This window comes from Rattus norvegicus, chromosome 14, assembly GCF_036323735.1.
Source record: "Rattus norvegicus strain BN/NHsdMcwi chromosome 14, GRCr8, whole genome shotgun sequence".
Taxonomy (NCBI): Eukaryota; Metazoa; Chordata; class Mammalia; order Rodentia; family Muridae; genus Rattus; species Rattus norvegicus.
This window is the reverse complement of record NC_086032.1, coordinates 45,135,901-45,157,791: the sequence shown is the minus strand read 5'-3', so window position 1 is coordinate 45,157,791 and position 21,891 is coordinate 45,135,901. Positions and strand designations below refer to the sequence as shown.

Here is a 21,891-nt window from a genome sequence, read left to right as displayed (position 1 = left end):
AGGCTCTGTGAGTTTATTTTGCCCTGAGCTTACACGGTCCCTAGAAACTTCTTTATATAGTTTCAATCAAGGGCTTAGAAAAATTTTTAAAAATAACCTTGCACATACAATTAGAAACTGGCATGTGGGGAATTAAATGTGAGATGAAATTTTCTATGATAATTATGGAGGACTTGAAAGAACTGCTTTGAAGAAAATACTTTACAGGAGGGTCTGTGATGACTTGCTAATGACAGGATTCACATGCCTCCAAGGACAAAGACCATCCATAAGACCCTCCAGTTCTAGTGGGCTAGAGACAAAGACAAAGAAACCAGGCTGGAGAGAGTCTGGGAAGATGTGGCCATGTTACAATAACTATTGTGTTATAATGATTAAAGTGATTCTGGCAGAGATCAAACTCAAGAATAGTTTAAAGTCAGTATGAAACAATCATTTTATATAAAAGTTATATATACATATATATATATATATATATCTACACATATCTGAATTATAATTTTTAAATAGACTTAAATATATATTCACTAGAGCAGGTATTCTTCTGTGTAAAAAGGAAAGTGGAGAAGGCATATGATAAAGCATTATTCTTTTTAGTTACAAAGACATGAGAGAAACCATCTGCAAGTTGCTAAGGGTGTGTGTCTGTGTATGTATTTTTTCATGTGTGCATATTTGTGTTTACATGATAAATCTTTATTGTTGGTTAACTGAGGTATAAGATTAAGTATAGTAGAATACACTTTGCCTGCGGTGATAACTAACTTTAACTAACAATTTGACACAACCTGGAATCACCTGGGAAGAGAGAGTCAAAGAGAGACTGGCTGCCTCAGTGGGTTCATGGGTAATTGTCCTGGTTGCTTTAGCTGAAGTGAGAAACCTGCCCTAAATGTGAGTGGTACTTGCTGCACGGTCTACATTGAAAGACATGTCAGAGGGCAAGCTTTAGTACTTTGCTCACTCAGACTTCAGAGTTGAGGCTGGGTTCAAATCCTGTCTTTACACACAACATCTGTGTCACCTGACAAATGACATGTCACAGGTGTTTGATCTGCAGTATCCTCTGTTGCTAAGCTCGAAAAACTTGTCTCCCAAAATCTTATGTGGAAATGCTAATTCCTTTGCCAGGCAACGAAGAGGATAGAACTCACATAAGTGAAATTGGTGGCCCCTATAAGAGACCACAAAGGGTTCATTCTCCTTCCAATACTAGATGCAGCCAAAAAAAGTCCATTTTAAAGCCATTTACTAATAGCTCTCACCAGACCATTTCTCCAAGTTGTTTTGGTCTTTGACTATTCAGCCTACAGAACTCTGGAAAATACATTTCTATTGTTTGGATGCCACTTGTTCTGTGATGTTTTGCTTCAGCCAACCAAATGGACTATAATATATTAGCAGAATAATGACTTTGATGAAAATATTTTACCTCAATTTGTTGAATGTCATCTCAGTGTTTGACAGACATTAAAAATAAATTTTCACACACGTCTATTATAGTTCAAGTAATTTGAAAGCTGCTTTCTGGATAAACTTATTCTGTCAAAACGAGAAAACTAATGCCTCAGAGTTGTGATTAGAATGAACTTTGGCAATTTTAAAAGCAGTTTCAGCCACGTGTGGCAAAATAATAAAGGTTTGATAAAAGACCTCTCTATACTCTAACCTTTTCCTCTCATCAACCATAGTACTTGATTTACCTATTGGGAAATATCATAAGATCCAAAAAATGGAACTAACATCAATTTCAACCATAAAATCATTATAATGTCAATGAAATCAAAGGAATGCAAAGCCAAGTATAAAATGAGTCTCAAGAAAGACTCATGATTTAGTTTGTGATACTAATAGATTCAAGAAAACATACACAGCCTTGAGGCCAGACCAGGGAGACGTCATCAGAACTCTTTTGTAAGCCAACAGGAGTAAGAAAGCATTATTCACTCCTGTGGTTTAAATGTGTCCTCACTTCGGATGTTACCATTGAAATGATGTTGAAAAGAAGCCTTAAAGAAGTGATGATATCATGAAGCATCCTTGCTCACTAGTAAAACTGAAGCCTTATGAAAGGGGCCTGACACCATAGACTAGACTGTCCACTGACCATTCTGCCTTCTCCTATGTCAGGACAGAACATGAAAACCATCACCACAGAAATATCATCACCAGACATCTATTGCTGGGGGTCCTTCTTGGGCTTCCAGCCTCCAGAAGGTGAAAATTAAATGTGTGCTCTTTATTGGTTATTCAGTCTGGGAAATTGTTCTGTAAGTGTGCAAAAGAAAGACAACATGGTAGTTGAAACTTTGAAGGAGCATTTATTTCAGAAAATAAAGACCCAAAATCTCAAGCAATGCTATTAGGACAAGTTCTATCTCTGTGTTTCTATTGTCTTCCTTTGGGCAAATCCTCATGATTGAAGGCGGCTATCAACTCACAGGACCAAGACTATCATTATTATGATCTGCACGTTAACAATGAATTTGATTAGCCTACATGTGATATCTTTCCAGATGAGGGAATAAGTTTATTGAATAGCCAGTAATGTTGAAGGTACAAAATTAAACATACTAAAACTGCCCTTATAAAAGCAGTTTCAGCTATGTGTAGCAAATAGTAGGGACTTGATAAAAGAGCTCTCCACACTTCTAGCTTTTTCTCTCCTAAACTATTGTACTTGATTTACCTATTGGGGAATATTATAAGATAAAAATGTATAAATATCATCAATTTCAATAAAATCATTATGCCAATGAGGAGCAGCTAACCTTCTAATCAATGCAATGGCCATTTGAAGGTCTCTGGTTCAGTCTTGGGATGATGAATTTCAAGGGAAATTATCCCCAGGCACTATATATAAATTACACTGACTCCTGTTTTTTTATTAATTACCAAGTATCCTATTTGAAAGTCAAAGAGTAGTTTCACTAAACATTTTAGAGACTCAGTGATTCAGTCCAACATCATCATTGCCTTCTATATGTAGGGAGTACATGGTTTCCAAAAATACGTATTTTCTATTTCCACTTTAAGCTCTACAGGCCAAAGGTCCTAGTCTCTGGAGTAAATTTTTCTATTAGGTAAAAAGAACGAAGTTCCAATGAATCTTTCAGCTATGCTTCCACCTGGAACTTTAAGTATTCCATGCCTGGAGACCTGCAGGCCAGGAAAGGAGTCATTAAGTTAGCAAGGCTGGTTGTGAACAGCAAGAACACCATGGGGACAGAAGAGAAGACACTGTGTACACCGTAGGCATGGGCATAAGAACACTATCCATGATCTGAGGAAGGCATGGAAATCATGGAACAATGAAGATGTATGTGAATCTAGAATATGAGACAGAAGAAACATACAAGGGTAAAAGCCCTGACCTTGAACCCAAGGGCCAAAAAGGAAAACTATACAAGACTTCTTATAAGTTTCCCAAGAAAGAGAGGCTTCCTGGAATCCTGGTGTCCCTGATCCAAGAGGGCATAAGCTTTCTCAGCAGAGCAAATAGTACATCTAAGTAACGCCAGGGTGGATGCTATGCTGTGCTACCCAATTTCCAGTCCACCAGAACTGACACTTGTTTGTTGTCACAGAGACTAGAAGAGATCATTGCTGATTTATGTTAGAGGCAACATAATCCCTTAAGGGATTTTCCTTAATAGAGGAATCACCTTCCTTACCCCTATTTGCTTCAGGAACAAGAGGACTCCTGACTTCAGTTCAGTATGACTGTCCATTAAACTGCCAGAGTTCTCTGTGGGCTTCTCTAGAAGGTGCACATTGGATCCTTCTCTCTGCCTGGCTGTGATTACCTCTTTTTCTTATGGATGATGTTCCTGAAATCATCCCCCAAACTCCTCGTCCATGACGAGTTCATCTGGGAACCTACTTCAAGGCTCCGTAATGAGATAATAGCAAGGATATTTGGAATGCCTCCTAAGTGCTGTATACTTGACACTTGATAACTAAATTCTCACAAAAAATTACATCTGTATGATAAGAACCTTTAGCTTTCAAGAAGCTATATCCATTTCTGCTAAAGTTAAGCAATAAATAAGAGGGAAAAAGTTTTACACTACTGCCTGGGATAAAACTATGTGAAGATATAGAAGATAAACAAAAGCTAAAATATCACTATATAATATACAGCATCGCTATGTATCAGACAAACAGTATTTTCCAACCATTTGCATATTTTAAACCTTTTTTACAAACTACAAAGATTTCTTTTCTTTTTTCTTAAAGTAGCCAATGGCTTATCTTTTTTTTCTTTATTAACTTGAGTACTTCTTATTTACATTTCGATTGTTATTCTTTTTCCCAGTTTCCTGGCCAACATCCCCCAAACCTCTCCCCATCCCGTTCTTTATGGGTGTTCCCCTCCCCATCCTCCATCCATTACCGCCCTCCCCCCAACAATCACGTTCATTGGGGGTTAAGTCTTAGAGGACCAAGGGTTTCCCTTTCCACTGGTGCTCTTACTAGGCTATTCATTTCTACCTATGAGGTTGGAGCCCAGGGTCAGTCCATGTATAGTCTTTGGATAGTGACTTAGTCCCTGGAAACTCTGGCTGGTTGGCATTGTTGTTCATATGGGGTCTCGAGACCCTTCAAGCTCTTCCAGTCCATTCTCTGATTCCTTCATGGGGGTCCCGTTCTCAGTTCAGTGGTTTAATAATGGCATTCTCCTACGTATTTGCTGTATTCTGGCTGTGTCTCTCTGGAGAGATCTACATCCAGTTCCTGTTGGCCTGCACTTCTTTGCTTCATCCATTTAATGTAATTTAGAGGCTGTATATGTAAGGGTCACATGTGGGGAAGGCTCTGAATAGGTGTTCCTTCTGCCTCTGTTTTAATCTTTGCCTCCCTATTCCCTGCCAAGGGTGTTCTTGTTCCCCTTTTAGAAAAGGAGTGAAACATTCGCATTTTGATCATCCATCATGAGTTTCATGTGTTCTGTGCATCTAGGGTAATTCAAGCATTTGGGCTAATAGCAAATTATCAATGAGTGCTTACCATGTGTGATTTTCTGTGATTGGGTAACCTCACATAGGATGATATTTTCCATTTCCCTCCATTTGCCTATGAATTTCATAAAGTCATTGTTTTTGATGGCTGAGTAAAATTCCATTGTGTAGATATACCACATTTTCTGTATCCATTCTTCTGTTGAAGGGCATCTGGGTTCTTTCCAGCTTCTGGCTATTATAAATAAGGCTGCTATGAACATAGTGGAACACATGTCTTTGTTATATGTTGGGGCATCTTTTGGGTATATGACCAAGGGAGCTATAGCTGGGTCCTCAGGTACTTCAATGTCCAATTTTCTGAGGAACCTCCAGACTGATTTCCAGAATGGTTGTAACAGTCTGCAATCCCACCAACAATGGAGGAGTGTTCCTCTTTCTCTGCATCCTCGCCAGCATCTGCTGTCACCTGAGTTTTTGATCTTAGCCATTCTCACTGGTGTGAGGTGAAATCTCAGGGTTGTTTTGATTTGCATTTCCCTTATGACTAAAGATGTTGAACATTTCTTGAGGTGTTTCTCAGCCATTCAGCATTCCTCAGCTGTGAATTCTTTGTTTAGCTCTGAACTCCATTTTTTAATAGGGTTATTTGTCTCCCTGCGGTCAATTTCTTGAGTTCTTTGAATATTTTGGATATAAGGCCTCTGTTTGTTGTAGGATTGGTAAAGATCTTTTCCCAATCTGTTGGTTGCCGTTTTGTCCTAACAACGTTGTCCTTTGCCTTACAGAGGTTTTGCACTTTTATGAGGTCCCATTTGTCAATTCTTGATCTTAGAGCATAAGCCGTTGGTGTTTTGTTCAGGAAATTTTCTCCAGTGCCCATGTGTTCCAGATGCTTCCCTACTTTTTCTTCTATTAGTTTGAGTGTATCTGGTTTGATGTGGAGGTATTTGATCCACATGGACTTAAACTTTGTACAGGGTGATGAGCATGGATCGATCTGCATTCTTTTACATGTTGACATCCAGTTGAACCAGCACCATTTGCTGAAAATGCTATCTTTTTTCCATTGGATGGTTTTGGCTCCTTTATCAAAAATCAAGTGATCATAGGTGTGTGAGTTCATTTCTGGGTCTTCAATTCTATTCCACTGGTCTATCTGTCTGTCTCTGTACCAATACCATGCAGTTTTTATCACTGTTGCTCTGTAATACTGCTTAAGTTCAGGGATAGTGATTCCCCCTGAAGTCCTTTTATTGTCGAAGATAGTTTTAGCTATCCTGGGTTTTTTGTTATTCCAGATGAATTTGCAAATTGTTCTGTCTAACTCTTTGAAGAATTGGATTGGTATTTTTATGGGGATTGCATGGAATCTGTAGATCGCTTTTGGTAAAATGGCCATTTTTACTATATTAATCCTGTCAATCCATGAGCATGGGAGATCTTTCCATCTTCTGAGGTCTTCTTCAGTTTCTTTCTTCAGATGCTTGAAGTTCTTATCGTACAGATCTTTTACTTGCTTGGTTAAAGTCAAACCGAGGTATTTTATATTATTTGGGACTATTATGAAGGGTGTCGTTTCCCTAATTTCTTTCTCGGCTTGTTTCTCTTTTGTGTAGAGGAAGGCTACTGATTTATTTGAGTTAATTTTATACCCAGCCACTTTGCTGAAGTTGTTTATCAGCTTTAGTAGTTCTCTGGTGGAACTTTTGGGATCACTTAAATATACTACCATATCATCTGCAAATAGTAATATTTTGACTTCTTCTTTTCCGATCTGTATCCCCTTGATCTCCTTTTGTTGTCTGATTGCTCTGGCTAGAACTTCAAGAACTATATTGAATAAGTAGGGAGAGAGTGGGCAGCCTTGTCTAGTGCCTGATTTTAGTGGGATTGCTTCAAGTTTCTCTCCATTTAGTTTAATGTTAGCAACTGGTTTGCTGTATATGACTTTTACTATGTTTGGGTATGTGCCTTGAATTCTTATTCTTTCCAGGACTTTTATCATGAAGCGGTGTTGAAATTTGTCAAATGCTTTCTCAGCATCTAATGAAATGATCATGTGGTTTTGTTCTTTCAGTTTGTTTATATAATGGATCACGTTGATGGTTTTCCGAATATTAAACCATCCCTGCATGCCTGGGATGAAGCCTATTTGATCATGGTGGATGACTGTTTTGACGTGCTCTTGGATTTGCCAGAATTTTATTGAGCATTTTTGCGTCGATATTCATAAGGGAAATTGGTCTGAAGTTCTGTTTCTTTGTTGGGTCTTTGTGTGGTTTAGGTATAAGAGTAACTTTGGCTTCATAGAAGGAATTCGGCAGCGCTCCATCTGTTTCAATTTTGTGGAATACTTTGGATATTATTGGTATGAGGTCTTCTATGAAGGTCTGATAGAATTCTGCAGTAAACCCATCTGGACCTGGGCTCTTTTTGGTTGGGAGACCTTTAATGACTGCTCCTGATTTAACTTCGGTACCTGGTATCTGTCTAGGAAATTGTCCATTTCCTGCAGATTTTCAAGTTTTGCTGAATATAGGCTTTTGTAGTAGGATTTGATGATTTTTTGAATTTCCTCTGATTCTGTAGTTATATCTCCCTTTTCATTTCTGATTTTGTTAGTTTGAACACACTCTCTGTGTCCTCTGATTAGTCCTTTGGGTAAGGGTTTATCTATCTTGCTGATTTTCTCAAAACAGAACCAGCTTTTGGGTCTGTTGATGTTTTGTATAATGCTTTTGTTTCTACTTGGTTGATTTCAGCTCTGAGTTTGATTATTTCCTGCCTTTTCCTCCTCCTAGCTGTGTTTTCTTCTTTTTGTTCTAGAGCTTCTAGGTGTGCTGTCAAGCTGCTGATATATGCTCTCTCCTGTTTCTTTCTTCACGCACTCAGATCTGTGAGTTTTCCTCTTAGCACAGCTTTCATTGTGTCCCATAAGTTTGGGTGTGTTGTACCTTCATTTTCATTAAATTCTAAGAAATCTTTAATTTCTTTCTTTATTTCTTCCTTGACCAGATTATCATTGAGTAGGGCATTATTCAACTTTCCTGTATATGTGTGCATTCTTTCCTTAGTGTTATTGAAGACCAGCTTTAGCCCATGGTGCTCTGATAGGACGCATGGGATTATTTCTATCTTTCTTTATCTGTTGAGGCCTGTTTTATGACAGATTATATGGTCAGTTTTGGAGAAAGTACCATAAAGTGGTGAGAAGAAGGTATCGCCTTTAGTTTTAGGATACATGTTCTATAAATATTTGTTAAGTTCTTTTGGTTCATGACTTCTCTTATTCTGTCTATGTATCTGTTTAATTTCTGTTTCCATGATCTGTCAATTGATGAGAGTGGGGTGTTGAAATCTCCTACTATTATTGTGTGAGGTGCAATGTGTGTTTTGAGCTTTAGTAAGGTTTCTTTTACATATGTAGGTGCCCTTGTATTTGGGGCATAGACATTTAGGATTGAGAGTTCATCTTGGTGGATTTTTCCTTTGATGAATATGAAGTGTCCTTCTTTATCTTTTTTGATGACTTTTAGTTGAAAATTGATTTTATTTGATATTAGAATGGCTACTCCAGCTTGCTTCTTCTGACCATTTGCTTGGAAAGTTGTTTTCCAGCCTTTCACTCTGAGGTAGTGTCTGTCTTTGTCTCTGAGGTGTGTTTTCTGTAGGTAGCAGAATGCAGGGTCCTCATTGCGTATCCAGTTTGTTAATCTATGTCTTTTTATTGGGGAGTTGAGACCATTGATATTGAGAGATATTAAGGAATAGTGATTATTGCTTCCTGTTATATTCATATTTGGATGTGAGATTATGTTTGTGTGCTTTTCTTCTCTTTGTTTTGTTGCCAAGATGATTAGTTTCTTGCTTTTTCTAGGGTGTAGCTTTCCTCCTTGTGTTGGGATTTACCATTTATTATTCTTTGTAGGTCTGAATTTGTAGAAAGATATTGTGTAAATTTAGTTTTGTCATGGAATATCTTGGTTTCTCCATCTATGTTAATTGAGAGCTTTGCCTGATACAGTAACTTTGGGCTGGCATTTGTGTTCTCTTAGGGTCTGTATAACATCTGCACAGAATCTTCTGGCTTTCATAGTCTCTGGTGAGATGTCTGGTATAATTCTGATAGGTCCGCCTTTATATGTTACTTGACCTACTGTTTTTAATATTATTTCTTTGTTTTGTGCATTTGGTGTTTTGACTATTATGTGATGGGAGGATTTTCTTTACTGGTCCAATCTATGTGGGTTTCTGTAGGCTTATGTTTATAGGCATCCCTTTCTTTAGGTCAGGCAAGTTTTCTTCTATGATTTTGCTAGAGATATTTACTGGTCCTTTGAGTTGGGAGTCTTCACTCTCTTCTATACCTATTATCCTTAAGTTTGATCTTCTCATTGAGTCCCGGGTTTCCTGTATGTTTTGGACCAGTATCTTTTTCCATTTTCCATTATTTTTGACAGTGGTGTCGATGATTTCTATGGTATCTTCTGCTCCTGAGATTCTCTCTTCTATCTCTTGCATTCTGTTGGTGATGCTTGTATCTACAGATCCTTGTCTCTTCCTTTGGTTTTCTATGTCCAGGGTTGTCTCCCTTTGTGCTTTCTTTATTGCTTCTATTTCCATTTTTAATTCTTTCACCTGTTTGATTGTATTTTCCTGGAATTCTTTCAGGGGTTTTTGCATTTCCTCTCTATAGGCTTCTGCTTGTTTATTTGTGTTTTTCTGCATTTCTCTGAGGGAGTTCTTCATGTCTTCTTTGAAGTCCTCCATCATCATGATCAAATGTGATTTTAAATCTAGATCTTGCTTTTCTGGTTTGTTTGGATATTTAGTGTTTGCTTTGGTGGGAGAATTGGGCTCCGATGATGCCATGTAGTCTTGGTTTCTGTTGCTTGGATTCCTGTGCTTGCCTCTTGCCATCAGGTTGTCTCTGGTGTTACCTTGTTCTGCTATTTCTGACAGTGGTTAGACAGTCCTATAGGCCTTTGTGTTAGGGTTGCTCTAGACCTGTTTTCCTGTACTCTTTCATTCAGTTACAGGAACAGAGTGTTATGCTTTCACCAGTGTAGTCGTTCCTTTCTACTGGTCTTAAGGTGTTCCTGTGGGCGTGTGTACTGTGTCCACCAGGAAGGTCACTTGGAGCAGAAAAGTTGGTCTTGCCTCTGGTCTCGGGCTTCTCAGATCCGGGTTTCAGATCTCCCTGAGGGCAGCAACCAGAAGGGCCTGCCTCTCCTTCACTTGGGACCCTGTGAACAGTGGGCCCAGATGGCACTAGGCGTTGTCCTCTAGTGTCAGAAATGTGGGCAAAGAGTAGTCTCCTCTGGCTTCCCAGGCGTGTCTGCCCCTCGGAAGGTCTAGCTCTCCCTCCCACGGGATTTGGGTGCAGGGAGCTGTTTGACTGAGTCCCTTTAGATACGGGCTGTTTCTGGACCACAGAGATGAGTGCCCCTATCTTCCTGTTCCCAGAAACCCTATAAGATTTCCTATTGGGCCAGGGATGTGGGCAGGGATGGCAGTACTAGAGGTCTCTCCTGCCCTGCAGTCTCAGGAGTGCCCACCGTCTGGGTGGTGAGCTCTCTCTCCCATGTGGTTTGGGAGCAGGGAGCTGTGGGCCGGGATCAGCAAGGTTCCAGCCCCAGCTAGAAACTGGAAGTGCCCAGTGCCAGAGTAATTTTGACTTTGTGAGTCCCGAGTCCACCAGGCAGGTCTCTTAGAGCAGAAAAGTTGGTCTTACCTCTGGTCTTAGGCCTTAAGTCACTTCTCAGATCTGGGTTTCAGCTCTCCATGAGGGCAGAAACCAGAAGGGCCTGCCCCAACTTCACTTGGGACCCTGTGCACAGGGGGCCCAGATGGCACTAGGCATTTTCCTCTAGGGTCAGAAATGTGGGCAGAGAGTAGTCTCCTCTGGCTTCCCAGGCGTGTCTGCCCCTCTGAAGATCTAGCTCTCAGTCCCATGAGATTTGGGTGAAGGGAGCTGTTTGACTGGGTTCCTTCAGATCCAGGCACTGTCTGGACCGCAGCAATCTGTCATGTATTTCTTTTTTTTTTTTTTTCAGTTTGAATTGTGGTTTATTTAGAAGCATTCAAGGGTTAGACTGTAAATAAACATATTATGAGTAATTAAAATCACCATTTATTATAAATACCAACTAAGTTAAATAATACTATTTCACCTATCTTTCCCCTTTAAGCTGGAGTCCAGATTCCTTCTCTCAAATTCTTACCATGAGTAAAATCTTTAGTGTTGTGACCTCTGTACCCATCTGTACCCAAAGTGCCCTTTTATAAACTAAATGAGACCTAGAACTCTGAAAGGAAGTTTCTTCCCACTTACTGTAGTGGTAAACTGACCTTTCTGTGGGTTAGCCCCCAAGCACTACTTCTTGCTCTTGGCTGGACACATTCAAGATGTCACCAGCATGTGTGTCCCCTCCTTCGCACCGTAACCTTACTGATGTGAATATTTACACACACCTGTCCTCCTTACCATCTGCTGTGACACTCAGAAAAAAAGATGTTAACGTTCCCTTTCTCCAACAGGTGGGTTTCCCCCTCTTTATAGGACTAGCAAAATATTTCACACTACCCAGGATTTTTCCTTAAAAAAATGTATGCAGAGTTACTTTGACAGACGCTGTCCAGTAGGTGCTGTGGGTTAACCACCATGCCTGCCATCCTTCCAGGTTCCTGCTAGGTCTTCTGAAAGCAAAGTGTTACTTATTTACTAAGTCTTTTAGGGACATGACTTTCTTGATCTGCTGTCTTTACATAGCTATGAAGCTTGGGGTTGGTTATAGAAATTAGAATAATTCTTGAAAACATTCAAGGTTAATCTTTAAAAAACAGAAAAACCAAACTAACATTTAACAGCCCATTAAAAACATCCACATGAACCAAAGGAAAATACTCAACTTCAATACAAGCAGAAGGAGAAGCAGTCTACAGGAAGTCCAAGTTACACGCTTCCACATACTACAGCAGAGAGAGTTCTGTCCAGATAAGTTGAAAACTGTCTTCCTACCATTTATCCATTTCTAAAGTGAAAATTTAAGTTCTGGCCTTTGATTTGCTCCAAAAAGTACTGTAACAGGTACGGCTTTGACAATTCAGGGACGCTCGACATAGATTCATCAGATTAAAAAGCAAGCAAGGGCTTCCACCCACACCTCAATGACATGACGGTACAGACCACCTCTGAGCAGCAGGCAGTTATTTAATACGAGGCCAGTCCTCAATAGCGGTGGCTGTACCAGTCGTTGTTGTTCACTTGGAGGAGCTCTGTCACAACCTGCAGGATATTGTGATTGTGTTTTCTCAGCAATCTTAGGTTCAGCTGCCTGTCGCAGAATCCCATTTCAAAGAGATGGGCCATCAGGGCTGCGGTCTGATCTTCAGAAACGACGGGCTGTGCAGTGACTGGTGGCCCAGAAAACAGGGCCTTGTACGCAGAGGCAGCAACAGACAAAGCCCCTTTTACCAGTCCTCCAGCAATGCTGCTCCCATTGTGGTGCCTTGAGTGGTCACAGCTCTTCTGTCGGTTGTTTGTGAGTCCTGTTGAGCCTCTGGGCTCTCCTCTGACGTGATCGGGGACTCGGGGAACTTGGATGGTAACTGGTGAATCCACTCGTGGTGCCTCATACTGTCCACAAGGGGCGCTCCTGGACAGTGCTGCTGGAAGTCCTGCCACTTCTGGGACTAGAGGCATCGTATCCAGAGGCTGTGAGGTTGTGAGGATGTCACTCATGTTCTGCTCCTTTGGCTGGCTCTCCCTTTCCGGGAGTCTCTCTCTAGCCTCAGCTGGTTCCTGCCCAGACTCAATCCCAGGTTCACCTTCAGCCCCTCGCTCCAGGCCTGGTTGGGAGAGCGCAGAGCTGTACATGGAGTCTCCCAGGGGGCGGCTGGTATCAAAGCACTCAGGCAGGATGATGATATAATCTTCAGAGGAAGCAGAAGACTGACTCTGAACTTCTTCATCTTGGACATCCTCTTCCTCAACGGCTTCTTCCTCAGCAATGTGGTGTCTTGTATTTCTTTAAGGGAGTTATTTAAGTCTTTCTTGAAGTCCTCTAACATATTCATGAGTTGTGATTTTAAATCAATCAGGCTTTTCTGGTGTGTTGGAGTATCCAGAGCTTCCTCTGGTGGGGAAACTTGGTTCTGATGATGCCAAGTGGCCTTGGTTTCTATCGCTTAGGTATTTGCCCTTGCCTCTTGCCGTTTGCTTAACTCTGGTGTTAGCTGTTCTTGCTGTGTCTGACAGTGGCTTGATCCTCCTATACACCTGTGTGTCAGCACTAATGAGAGACCAGCTCTTTCTCCATGGGATCTGGGTACAGAGATCTGTGGCACAAGGTCAGCTCTGGGAGCAGGCAGAAACCAGAATGGTCCTGCCCAAGACTGTTCATTGTTTCTTGTGTGCTGAGGGCTCTGGATGGGTTCCTTTTCAGCCAGGAATGTGAGCAGAAGTGATGGTCTCACCTGTGCTCTCAGGTGTGTCAACACTTCTGAGAAACCAGCTTTCTCTCCGGTGGGTTTTGGGTACAGAGCAATAAATACTTTAAAACAGTAAATAATATAAAATTAATGTGAATTATTGAAACATAAATATTAGTATTTTCCCCATAGGGAAGAAATTTCTGAATAATTCTGTTACTCAATTAAGCCATTAGTGTTTATACCTCCATTTCCTGTAGTTATAGAAAGCTATATTTTTAAAATTACCATATTCCTATTTACCATATTTCTTATTCTACCATTGGGTTTGGAGGTAGGCAACCAAGGGGTCAACTGGCCAGCCACTCTATCCAAAACAATGAGCTCCAGGGAAAGATCCTGTCTCAAACCACAAGGTGGAAAAACAACTCAGGTAGACATCTAGCTTTTGTATTTGGTTTCTAGGTGACACCACGTGCAAACATATCTGTATAAATGCATACAACATATATGCACACATCAAACAGACAAAAAAAGAAGAAAGAAGAAAAGAAAAGGGAAGGAAGGAACAAGGAAAAAAGGCAAAATATGCCTCATCTAAAAGTGTGACCGCTAATTGTAACCTTAATTTTGTCAAAACTTATTTTTACTGAGGGTTCTTAAATAGTTTAGCCTCCTTTAATCCTACCACCCACCAGAAGTGGGGGAGAAAGGATACAGGGAAAATGAACCTGTTTAGAAACATTCTTTGGAGCGACTCCCATCTGTGTTGTCTGTAAATAGGCAGTTCAGTTCACAGGTTAGCAGGCAGCAGCTCAATCCACTGGCAAACACTTCACAGATACACCAGCAGTCTGGTTTGGTAGAGTCTGGATAGCAAACAGGAATCAGCAGTGATGACACTACCTAGCAGAGACAGCCAGGCCTCAGCTTCAGCACAAGTCAGCAGAAATACCAAGAGAAGTTCTCAGCTATGCCTCTCTCAGAGAAGCAAAAATCAGCGAATAGCTAAGCATTGCACAGCTAGCTCTATAAGCAACCTGGGCTCTCTCTATGCGTCACTCTGTTGAATCCTATTTATACCCTCCAAACATCGCATGTCCTCCACGTGTCCTGCCTCAGCATGGGTCTTGCCTCAGCACATGCATTCAATCATCCTGAATCCAATGGGTCCAGATAAATGAAGCTCAACTATACAATGTGAACTAATACATGCATGTTGCTAACAAAGAATTCTTCATCATGTGTCCTTTCATATGTTTGCTTTACCAGAACACCCTCTCTTCTTTGTCTGTTTCAGTGAAAGTTTCCTTCAGGAGTCTGCCCTAGTCTTTTACCTGTGTCCACATCAGGAAAACACTCTTTCACTTGTTTGCTACAGCAAAACACCTCACAGCACAATTAACTGTTCAAAGAACCCTTAAGTTTCTACTTCAGTTAATGTTAATTATCGATAATATAGAATCTAAAATAACTGAGAGCAGGCCTCTGGGCATAGCTATGGGACATTATCTTATTCGTGTGAATGAAAATGTGAAGACTTAACCTAATTTTAGGTGCAATTAACATGAGAAGTCAGAATTTTGTTGTGATAGTTCATTCGTAAAAAGGAAAATGAATGCTATTTCTTGACCCATCCAGCAAGTTAACCTCCCCAAGCTTAATACCAAAAAGCCAGAGTTCAGAAACTCCCTTACACTTCATTTTGCCTTTGATATTCAGGGTTTTTTGTGTATGTGGTGGTGGGATGGAAAGAAATTTGTATTTCCATCTATTGTGAAGAGTAATGTATGATCAACAAATAACAGAGAAATATTGACTTTGTGAGCACCAAGGGTTCTAAGAACACACACACACACACACACACACACACACACACACACACACACACACACAATGATTTTTGCCTTCCTTCACAGGGGGAAAAAACAATTTGTCCTTTGTAGTCTAGAAACAATACTAATTCTTCACTATATTGTTAAACCTACTAGGAGCTTGTGATAAAAATAATATGCCATTACGTATTAATACATAAAGTTACATTGCTAGTCTTTCGGGAAGTATCACTTGAATCACTTGTTGAAGCTATTGTGAAGAATAATGGATAAAACAATAAATTAACAAATATTACAAGGAATAAATCAGCTCTTTGTCACTGAGAATTTTAAAATAGTCAACTTAGAAAACTGTCCCTATTGGGTACCTAGCAAATACTATACTTCTAAATCTTCCTATCCAGTACATTGCAAAACATAATTTGTAGTATTTTCCACTTGCATGACATCCAATGTGAAGCTGCTAACATGATACCACTTTGCAGAGATGTGATAAGCAGACCGTCACAAACTACACAAAGCAGCCATCAGCCACTGCCACTCCATACAGCAACTTGAAAGGCGAAAGTGCTTTGATTTTTGATCATATTTTGTCTCTTGCTTCAAAACATGTTCTTAAAATCATGATCTTGGATATAACATGGTGTGAGAACGCTCAGAAGATGTTTGAAAGGATATATTCCAAAGAAAAGTTCATGAAGACCAATATCCCAATAATGGTTGTTGACATCTGTGTAGCTTTTCAGGTTTCACTGGACTCAAAGAACAATGGCAGAAGGAATTTCAAGAGCATTACTTACTCAATTGTGTTTCTGTCCACTTTTCCTGTCATGTTAATGCCATAGAACTGCTGCATGGCAGCTAAGGCTGACTGCATGGTCTCTGCAGAGCGCAGCACAGACATTCTGGGGTCAGTCGGTGGAAGGTAGTCGTATTTCTGTAACCAAACCTGGAATCACAAGTACAGCTCCTTTAGATCAACTTTGCAATTAAACATTAATGTTCTGGAAATTAATTAAAAAAAAAAGAAAATGTGAAGACTTATTCATGGTAGGTTTCACCATTCATTCCCAAGATAAATTGGGAAACTAAGCATCAGTGTGCATTTGTCTGCTTCTGCGTCTGGAGCATGGATGCAATGGAACCAGCTCCTTCAATCTCCTGCTGCTGTGACTTCTCAAGCATGATGAACAGTAACCCAAACATTGGAGCCAGAATAAACTTCTTCTCTCATAAGTTAATTTTATCAAGATATTTTAACACAATGACTAAAAAAAGAAACTAAGACATGAAGTGATCAGGAATTTGAAGTTTATCATTGAGTGACCCATCATGATACCACACTTGTAAATGTACAGTTTCAAAGATGGAATAAGCAGCTAAAATTATACCACATAATTCATTTATTCTTGCAACAACAACAAAATAATGGTTAGGTATTCCAGGTGAAACATTCACCAAGTTCTTGACTTTGATCAGTATGAAACAAATATATGTTCTGAACCTTCGGATTGTATCCCATAAATATGAACAGTTGAGTGGTAAATAAAAATAAAAGTAAATTTTCAATTAACTGAAAAAATGTGATGATTAATCCTCACTGTCAACATGACCAATAAAGAAACATCTGTGGGCTTATCTGTGAGAGTATTTTTAGACAGCTTTAACTGAGGAAGAAAGACCCTCTTTTAATGTGGCATGGGCTAGGGCCCTAGAGTGAATAAAAATGGTAAAAAAAAAAATGTAGAAAACACACAAACAGTAGCATTGGGCTCCCTATTCCTTTGAACAGCAAGCAGAATACAAGCAGCTGCCACGCCCTCTTCACAATGGTGTTCCCCCTAAACTGTGAGCCAAACTAAAACCTTTCTTCCTCCCTAAAGTTGCTTTATGCTGGGTATCTGATAACAGTCATGAAAAAGAAGCTAATAAAGGAGGAAAATTTTTTTCTCTCGAGTAAATAGCCTCTAAAATGACAGCCAGGGCTGTGGCTCAAGTTTCACCTGGCTGCTTTACTTAGCCCATTGTCTGAAGGAAGCCTGTTGGAATTATCACTGCCACAGTGGAATTTCTGATTTCGAAATCCTGGAAGTCATTGACATAATTATTTAGGTCTTTTGTATCTCCACTCTGTCTTTCTCACCTTGAGGGATTCCATTAGATTCTTTCTACCCTCCAGCTCTTTGGGAAAATAATCTAATAAACAAGATTGCTTCCAGACAGTCATACAGTGATAAATGATTTGAAACGGGCTTTCCAGTAATGACAGTCCTGTTCTGTGGCATTTGCCAATTTCCATGATATAAATAGTCCCACCCTGGGCAATTTTGAGGGTAGATATCTTTAATAAAGGGATAAAAGATTCCTAGAAAATACCAATCACTGACTAAACAATGGCCAAAACTTCATTTATTACCCTCTACAAGGTGTGTGCATTTACAGAAGCAATGATGTGCACAGTTGCTACTGCAAGACGCATCACACCACCCAGAAGATTTAATCTGAAGATTAAATAAACCTGTCTGAACATAGTTTCCTGATAATCACCATGGTGCCCAAATCCAGCACACCAGGCAAACAGCTACACTGGAAATCTAATGCTAACAGTAGCTTCTTTCTACAGCAGTACCAGGCATTATGAGATATTCTGAAGAATTGATCTATGCCCAAACAAAGAATATGTGCAACAAATGCAGGAAGGTAATATGTTCTGTGGGGTTTTGATGTAGTTGTTTCTATTTGAAGTCACTAAATTCTTAAAGTCTAATTTTTAAATACTTAATAATGCTTCTTAATTAAATTCATTGAAAGTTTCCAGGTACCACTTTGGGGAGTTTTATCCTGAAAAACAAAACAAAAAAAAATTCTTTACACTTACATATACTGTATCATCAGTCTCAAATTCCGAAAGATTGATGATAAGACTACGTTCTTTTGGCACTGCATTCTCATTTTAAAAGGCTTATTTATTTTAGTTTATGTGTATCTGTGAGTGCCTGCAAAGACAAGTAAGGGTGTCAAATCCTCTGGAACTGAAGTCACAGGCAGTCCGTGAGCTGCTTGATATGAGTACTTGGAACCAAACACAAGATCAAGATAGCTTGCCAGACACAAGAGCAGCAGTAACTACTGACCATTCTCCAAGCCCCATTATATATCTTAAATGTTTTAATTAGTCAGCATATCTTGATCCTTTCACAGATAGGTTCGGTGGAAATATTTTATATTATTTTCAAGGAAGACATGCATTAAAAGAATTTATTTTGCAAAAAATTAAGGCACAGACAGCAAATCTCACTTTACGATCTTCAAGTCAGACAGTTTCAAAGAAATAAAGCAGCGTAGTAATTAGTAAAATGCCCTTGCAAAGGCTATGACATAACTCCTCCAATTTGGACTAGTATGCCATATGTATTTGGTACCTAGATGTGACGGACAGTCTCCACAGCATATCAACCCCAAACTATTCAAATATACTAGGGAGAATAAATTTCCTTTCTAAGATTAAGGCACTATATTTTCTTTTTTCTTTTTTTTTTAATTAACTTGAGTATTTCTTATATACATTTCGAGTGTTATTCCCTTTCCCAGTTTCCGGGCAAACATCCCCCTCCCCCCTCCCCTTCCTTATGGGTGTTCCCCTCCCAACCCTTTCCCCATTGCCGCCCTCCCCCCAACAGTCTAGTTCACTGGGGGTTCAGTCTTACCAGGACCCAGGGCTTCCCCTTCCACTGGTGCTCTTACTAGGATATTAATTGCTACCTATGAGGTCAGAGTCCAGGGTCAGTCCATGTATAGTCTTTAGGTAGTGGCTTAGTCCCTGGAAGGTCTGGTTGCTTGGCATTGTTGTACATATGGGGTCTCGAGCCCCTTCAAGCTCTTCCAGTTCTTTCTCTAATTCCTTCAACGGGGGTCCTATTCTCAGTTCAGTGGTTTGCTGCTGGCATTCGCCTCTGTATTTGCTGTATTCTGGCTGTGTCTCTCAGGAGCGATCTACATCCGGCTCCTGTCGGTCTGCACTTCTTTGCTTCATCCATCTTGTCTAATTGGGTGGCTGTATATGTATGGGCCACATGTGGGGCAGGCTCTGAATGGGTGTTCCTTCAGTCTCTGTTTTGATCTTTGCCTCTCTATTCCCTGCCAAGGGTATTCTTGTTCCCCTTTTAAAGAAGGAGTGAAGCATTCACATTTTGATCATCCGTCTTGAGTTTCATTTGTTCTAGGCATCTAGGGTAATTCAAGCATTTGGGCTAATAGCCACTTATCAATGAATGCATAGCATGTATGTCTTTCTGTGATTGGGTTAGCTCACTCAGGATGATATTTTCCAGTTCCAACCATTTGCCTAAGAATTTCATAAAGTCATTGTTTTTGATAGCTGAGTAATATTCCATTGTGTAGATGTACCACATTTTCTGTATCCATTCCTCTGTTGAAGGGCATCTGGGTTCTTTCCAGCTTCTGGCTATTATAAATAAGGCTGCGATGAACATAGTGGAGCACGTGTCTTTTTTATATGTTGGGGCATCTTTTGGGTATATGCCCAAGAGAGGTATAGCTGGATCCTCAGGCAGTTCAATGTCCAATTTTCTGAGGAACCTCCAGACTGATTTCCAGAATGGTTGTACCAGTCTGCAACCCCACCAACAATGGAGGAGTGTTCCTCTTTCTCCACATCCTCGCCAGCATTTGCTGTCACCTGAGTTTTTGATCTTAGCCATTCTCACTGGTGTGAGGTGAAATCTCAGGGTGGTTTTGATTTGCATTTCCCTTATGACAAAAGATGTTGAACATTTCTTTAGGCCTTTCTCAGCCATTCGGCATTCCTCAGCTGTGAATTCTTTGTTTAGCTCTGAATCCCATTTTTTAATAGGGTTATTTGTCTCCCTGTGGGCTAACTTCTTGAGTTCTTTGTATATTTTGGATATAAGGCCTCTATTTGTTGTAGGATTGGTAAAGATCTTTTCCCAATCTGTTGGTTGCCGTTTTGTCCTAACCACAGTGTCCTTTGCCTTACAGAATCTTTGCAGTTTTATGAGATCCCACTTGTCGATTCTTGATCTTAGAGCATAAGCCATTGGTGTTTAGTTCAGGAAATTTTTTCCAGTGCCCATGTGTTCCAGATGCTTCCCTAGTTTCCCTTCTATTAGTTTGAGTGTGTCTGGTGTGATAGGGAGGTCCTTCATCCACTTGGACTTAAGCTTTGTGCAGGGTGATAAGCATGGATCGATCTGCATTCTTCTACATGTTGACCTCCAGTTGAACCAGCACCATTTGCTAAAAATGCTATCTTTTCTCCATTGGATGGTTTTGGCTCCTTTGTCAAAAATCAAGTGACCATAGGTGCGTGGGTTCATTTCTGGGTCTTCAATTCTATTCCATTGGTCTATCTATCTGTCTCTGTACCAATACCATGCAGTTTTTATCACTATTGATCTGTAATACTGCTTGAGTTCAGGGATAGTGATTCCCCCTGAAGTCCTTTTATTGTTGAGGATAGTTTTAGCTATCCTGGGTTTTTTGTTATTCCAGATGAATTTGCAAACTGTTCTGTCTAACTCTTTGAAGAATTGGATTGTATTTTGATGGGGATTGCATTGAATCTGTAGATCGCTTTTGGTAAAATGGCCATTTTTACTATATTAATCCTGCCAATCCATGAGCATGGGAGATCTTTCCATCTTCTGAGGTCTTCTTCAATTTCTTTCCTCAGTGTCTTGAAGTTCTTATTGTACAAATCTTTTACTTGCTTGGTTAAAGTCACACCGAGGTACTTTATATTATTTGAGTCTATTATGAAGGGTGTCGTTTCCCTAATTTCTTTCTCGGCTTGTTTCTCTTTTGTGTAGAGGAAAGCTACAGATTTATTTGAGTTAATTTTATACCCAGCCACTTTGCTGAAGTTGTTTATCAGCTTTAGTAGTTCTCTGGTGGAACTTTTGGGATCACTTAAATATACTATCATATCATCTGCAAATAGTGATACTTTGACTTCTTTTCCGATCTGTATCCCCTTGACCTCCTTTTGTTGTCTGATTGCTCTGGCTAGAACTTCAAGAACTATATTGAATAAGTAGGGAGAGAGTGGGCAGCCTTGTCTAGTCCCTGATTTTAGTGGGATTGCTTCAAGTTTCTCTCCATTTAGTTTAATGTTAGCAGCTGGTTTGCTGTATATGGCTTTTACTATGTTTAGGTATGGGCCTTGAATTCCTATTCTTTCCAGGACTTTTATCATGAAGGGGTGTTGAATTTTGTCAAATGCTTTCTCAGCATCTAATGAAATGATCATGTTGTTTTGTTCTTTCAATTTGTTTATATAATGGATCACGTTGATGGTTTTCCGTATATTAAACCATCCCTGCATGCCTGGGATGAAGCCTACTTGATCATGGTGGATGATTGTTTTGATGTGCTCTTGGATTCGGTTTGCCAGAATTTTGTTGAGTATTTTTGCGTCGATATTCATAAGGGAAATTGGTCTGAAGTTCTCTTTCTTTGTTGTGTCTTTGTGTGGTTTAGGTATAAGAGTAATTGTGGCTTCATAGAAGGAATTCGGTAGTGCTCCATCTGTTTCAATTTTATGGAATAGTTTGGATAATATTGGTATGAGTTCTTCTATGAAGGTCTGATAGAATTTTTCACTAAACCCGTCTGGTCCT

The 21,891-nt window shown here is 39.9% G+C and overlaps 1 protein-coding gene across 1 annotated transcript; it reads right to left on the bottom strand.

Moving 5' to 3' along the window:
- Positions 1–10,998: 10,998 nt before the first annotated feature.
- Positions 10,999–14,298, bottom strand: NBR1l1 (autophagy cargo receptor like 1). Its single transcript, XM_039092754.2, has 2 exons — positions 14,129–14,298; positions 10,999–13,519 (listed from the first exon to the last, which is right to left on the bottom strand). Exon 2 carries the CDS (start codon positions 12,841–12,843, stop codon positions 12,196–12,198), a length of 648 nt encoding a protein of 215 aa, XP_038948682.1. The 5' UTR covers positions 12,844–13,519; positions 14,129–14,298; the 3' UTR covers positions 10,999–12,195.
- Positions 14,299–21,891: the final 7,593 nt, after the last annotated feature.

Excerpts from the sequence above, each read along its gene's own strand:
- NBR1l1 (XM_039092754.2), bottom strand. The coding sequence starts at position 12,843 with ATGTACAGCTCTGCGCTCTCCCAACCAGGCCTGGAGCGAGGGGCTGAA.